This window comes from Penaeus japonicus, unplaced genomic scaffold, assembly GCF_977035675.1.
Source record: "Penaeus japonicus unplaced genomic scaffold, GWHDUDI00000001_assembly GWHDUDI00000026, whole genome shotgun sequence".
NCBI classification, from domain to species: domain Eukaryota; kingdom Metazoa; phylum Arthropoda; class Malacostraca; order Decapoda; family Penaeidae; genus Penaeus; species Penaeus japonicus.
In genome coordinates this window covers 21,634,372-21,639,371 of record NW_028234428.1, presented here as the reverse complement: position 1 = coordinate 21,639,371, position 5,000 = coordinate 21,634,372, and the positions used below count along the sequence as shown (strand labels likewise).

General features: G+C 40.7%; 1 protein-coding gene across 1 annotated transcript in view; it reads left to right on the top strand.

Moving 5' to 3' along the window:
- The first annotated feature begins 3,486 nt into the window (after positions 1-3,486).
- Positions 3,487-5,000, top strand: part of LOC122265313 (galactoside alpha-(1,2)-fucosyltransferase 2) — a 12,150-nt gene continuing 10,636 nt past the window's right edge. The window contains exons 1-2 of the mRNA XM_086552436.1: positions 3,487-3,739; positions 4,468-4,560. Coding sequence (XP_086408562.1) covers positions 3,709-3,739; positions 4,468-4,560 — 124 coding nt within the window. The 5' untranslated portion in view covers positions 3,487-3,708. The remainder of the gene's footprint in view (positions 3,740-4,467; positions 4,561-5,000) is intronic.

Here is a 5,000-nt window from a genome sequence, read left to right as displayed (position 1 = left end):
CCTGTAGCGCCTCTTCTCAGCCTGTAGCGCCTCTTCTCAGCCTGCAGCACCTCATCTCAGCCTGTAGCGCCTCTTCTCAGCCTGCAGCGCCTCTTCTCAGCCTGTAGCGCCTCTTCTCAGCCTGTAGCGCCTCTTCTCAGCCTGTAGCGCCTCTTCTCAGCCTGCAGCGCCTCTTCTCAGCCTGTAGCGCCTCTTCTCAGCCTGTAGCGCCTCTTCTCAGCCTGTAGCGCCTCTTCTCAGCCTGTAGCGCCTCTTCTCAGCCTGTAGCGCCTCTTCTCAGCCTGCAGCGCCTCTTCTCAGCCTGTAGCGCCTCTTCTCAGCCTGAGCGCTCTTCTCAGCCTGTAGCGCCTCTTCTCAGCCTGTAGCGCCTCTTCTCAGCCTGCAGCGCCTCTTCTCAGCCTGTAGCGCCTCTTCTCAGCCTGTAGCGCCTCTTCTCAGCCTGTAGCGCCTCTTCTCAGCCTGTAGCGCCTCTTCTCAGCCTGTAGCGCCTCTTCTCAGCCTGTAGCGCCTCTTCTCAGCCTGTAGCGCCTCTTCTCAGCCTGTAGCGCCTCTTCTCAGCCTGTAGCGCCTCTTCTCAGCCTGTAGCGCCTCTTCTCAGCCTGTAGCGCCTCTTCTCAGCCTGTAGCGCCTCTTCTCAGCCTGTAGCGCCTCTTCTCAGCCTGCAGCGCCTCTTCTCAGCCTGTAGCGCCTCTTCTCAGCCTGTAGCACCTCATCTCAGCCTGCAGCGCCTCTTCTCAGCCTGTAGCGCCTCTTCTCAGCCTGTAGCGCCTCTTCTCAGCCTGCAGCGCCTCTTCTCAGCCTGTAGCGCCTCTTCTCAGCCTGTAGCGCCTCTTCTCAGCCTGTAGCGCCTCTTCTCAGCCTGCAGCGCCTCTTCTCAGCCTGTAGCGCCTTTTCTCAGCCTGCAGCGCCTCTTCTCAGCTTGTAGCGCCTCTTCTCAGCCTGTAGCGCCTCCTCTCAGCCTGTAGCGCCTCTTCTCAGCCTGTAGCGCCTCTTCTCAGCCTGCAGCGCCTCTTCTCAGCCTGTAGCGCCTTTTCTCAGCTTGTAGTGCCTTTTCTCAGCCTGCAGCGCCTCTTCTCAGCCTGTAGCGCCTCTTCTCAGCCTGCAGCGCCTCTTCTCAGCCTGTAGCGCCTCTTCTCAGCCTGTAGCGCCTCTTCTCAGCCTGTAGCGCCTCTTCTCAGCCTGTAGCGCCTCTTCTCAGCCTGCAGCGCCTCTTCTCAGCCTGTAGCGCCTCTTCTCAGCCTGTAGCGCCTCTTCTCAGCCTGTAGCGCCTCTTCTCAGCCTGTAGCGCCTCTTCTCAGCCTGTAGCGCCTCTTCTCAGCCTGTAGCGCCTCTTCTCAGCCTGTAGCGCCTCTTCTCAGCCTGTAGCGCCTTTTCTCAGCCTGTAGCGCCTCTTCTCAGCCTGTAGCGCCTCTTCTCAGCCTTTAGCGCCTCTTCTCAGCCTGTAGCGCCTCTTCTCAGCCTGTAGCGCCTCTTCTCAGCCTGTAGCGCCTCTTCTCAGCCTGTAGCGCCTCTTCTCAGCCTGTAGCGCCTCTTCTCAGCCTGTAGCGCCTCTTCTCAGCCTGTAGCGCCTCTTCTCAGCCTGTAGCGCCTCTTCTCAGCCTGTAGCACCTCTAGATATCAGTTACTGATGAAATTGTTATTAAAATTAACAAAAACAACACTGATAATGACAGTTGTGGTAATGTGGTGATTATCTAATACTGATAAATAATGATAACGATGATAACACTTTTATTATTATGATGATTATTATCATCATGATCATTTTCATCATTATGATAATTTTCATCACTATGATCATAATTACCATTATTCTTATTAGCATCGATAGAAATAACAAACATTATTAGATCATGAAGATTTGATGATTGTGATAATAACGATAATGATAATGTTAATGATAATAGTTATGATGATAACATTATCTTCATTATCACTAGCGTTATCGTCATCATAATCAAATAGAGAATTCGCTCCAGTAAAGTGTTTCATAAATAATGTATTATTGGCTATATGTACTCTAAGGTATAGTGTCCAATGAACAACGGATCAAGGCCAATATATATAAGAATGATAAATGCCCAACCTAAATAGGCATGTAATACGCTTGTGCCAAATATTAGCTATAAGATTGTCACATTAGTTATGTTCTTTTCTTTGAAGTTTATGGAATGAATCCACACACAACATTTGTTCGAGTAGATGATCAATACATACTGTGTATTGAATAAAACTATATGTATTTCAATTGCAATTACTAATAAAATGAATTCAGGCAGCTGGCATCATTGCATCTGGAGATCATGCTAAACTTACTTTAAATATCTCTCTTCTTTTAATGAATCTTTATAGTTAAATTTCATTTTATTTTATTACTAAATAATATATAAGGTAATTTTTAATTCTTTAGCTCCGAAAAATATTCTGTGATTAAATTGGATATTCATATTTGAATCAATTTACAAAGATAACTATATATTTGCAAAAATAAACAGAATTGTAGATTTGCGATGTTGCTCACCGTTGCACCGACCAATAAACAACCTTGATTCACCTTGACTATTATATAATGCAATGCGATTATTAGTTCAAAATGCGTATGGGTAAATTGCACAGGCAAACGTCATGCAGTAACCGGATCTCGAAAAATACAAATATAGATTACTTTTATTGCGGTAATCATTACCATAGTTACTTATATGTCATTATCGTTGTTTTTGTTATGATTATTATCATTATTGGTTTAATGATATCGATAACAATAATGTTGTGAATTTTGATAATTATAATAGCAATGATCATGATGTTGATAGCGATGATAATAATGATGACAGTAATGATTTTTTTTTGGTATCATCATTATCATCAGCCTCATTATTATCATTATCGATAATATAGTAATTTCTAATCATCCTTATTGATATTATTATCATTAACCTTATCACTATTCTCATAATCATTACTAATAATGTTATTATCGTCGTTATCACCATTATTGTTATTATCATTATCTCCATTATTATCATTATGATTATTATCATTTCTATAATCATCATCAATGTTTATGTTGTCATTAGTATTATCATTATTATAGTTACTTCTGTTGTCTTTTACCGTTGTTATCATTATCATCATTACCATTATTATCATTATTATCATTATTTACTCACTGTATATATAACAGTGACATTGCTTTGATTATAATTGTCGGTAAATTTATCATAGCTATCACTTTGTTTAATGATTATACGACAAAAAAAAAGAAAAAAAAAAGTAAAATATCTACCACATAAATGATCTAAGAAAGCCAAAACAAATCGAAAGGAAATTGTTAAGGAAAAAGTGAGAGGAAATGAGGGAAAAAAACAACAATAAACCAGAAGGAAAGAAACACGTAAATATTCAAAACAGAAGAGGAAAGTTTGGGTCCTAAATGGTGACGTCATCAACTGCCTGCGTGGCGTGAGTTGCCAGTTAGCGATTATTTCTCCGCGTAACGTACTGTGAAAAGGCTTGTTCGTTAATGACGTATTCATGCTTCTAATGCAACCAACCATGCAAGCAAACTCAAACATTAGTGGAATGATGCTAAACATTCGTGTAAGATTTACATAAATAGAAAAGATATTGACGAGTGCTGGATGTGTTACCCAGATGTAGCTTCCGAAAATTCAAGAGGCAGGAGTGATATTTCAAAATTTTCTCGACATGAAGATAAAAATGACAGATTATCTTTTAGGTAAGTGATATTATTTGAGTTAGCTGCTCTTCCGTGATGATTTTTTTCCTTTATCCTATTTGCTTGTTATCATTGTCATGATCTTTGTCATTATTGGGATATATAATTCTCTTTATCAATGTTATCTTTGCTATGAACATTGTTATTATCGTTATTACTGTACGACATCAGTATTATTGTTATTGTTATCATAGTTGTCATAATTGTTATCATTATTACTATGATTATCATTAATAATATTATCATTGTTATTATTAAAATCGTTATTGTTGTTATCATCATTATCATTATCATCATCATTGCTATTATCATTATTGTTATTTTTACTATCATTATCATCATTATTATTACGATTATAATAATGACAATAGTATCAGAAAAGTTATCCTTATTTTTATTATTATCATCTATATATCATTGTTATTATCATTATTACTGTTATAGATAATTACATAATAATCATTACTACTGTTGTTATCATTATTATTATCCTTATTATTTATCGTATTAGTATTACCATTATTATAATCATGATTAATATTAATATTATGATAACTATGATTATTATCATCATCGTTATGATGCTTATTGTTATCATCATTGATATCAACATCATCTTCATCATTTTCATCATCATCATCATAATAATTGTTATTATCATTATTATCTTCTCAACATTCCATGGACCGACAATTTTACTTATTTTCCCGTTTTCTTCTCCGTTTCAGGCAACAACAGAAAACGGAGGCTGCGTGTCTACATCTCTCTCCTCGCCCTCACACTCACTCTCACTTTCCTTCCTTTAATCATCAAGCCACTAGGTGAGGCCTGGATTGCCATTAATATCACTCCCAGTCAGAGATAATTAGAGAGTGACACACACTTATTTCGCATGTGGGGGATGAAGGGGGTTGGGTGAGGAGGATTTATAAGAGAGGGAGATGGAATGGGGATCGGTGTGGTAGGGTGGGGTGGGGTGGGGTGGGGGTGGATGTTGTGGGTGGGGTAGGGTGGGGTGGGATGGGTAAAGTGGGGTGGGGGTAAGGTGATGGTGGGGTGGGATAGGGTTGGGGTGGTGGTAGGGTGGGATGGGGTTGGGGTGGGGGGTATTGTGGTCAATTTTTGCTTCGTAAGTATGTTCGATGGCCTATCATTACACTTGGTTGTGGCGTAAGATAAAGGGAGTTGGGGGTTGGGGGTGGGGATGGAAGGGATGGGGCTGGACTCAGAGTAGGGGGTGTGGGGGTGGGGGTGGGTTGTC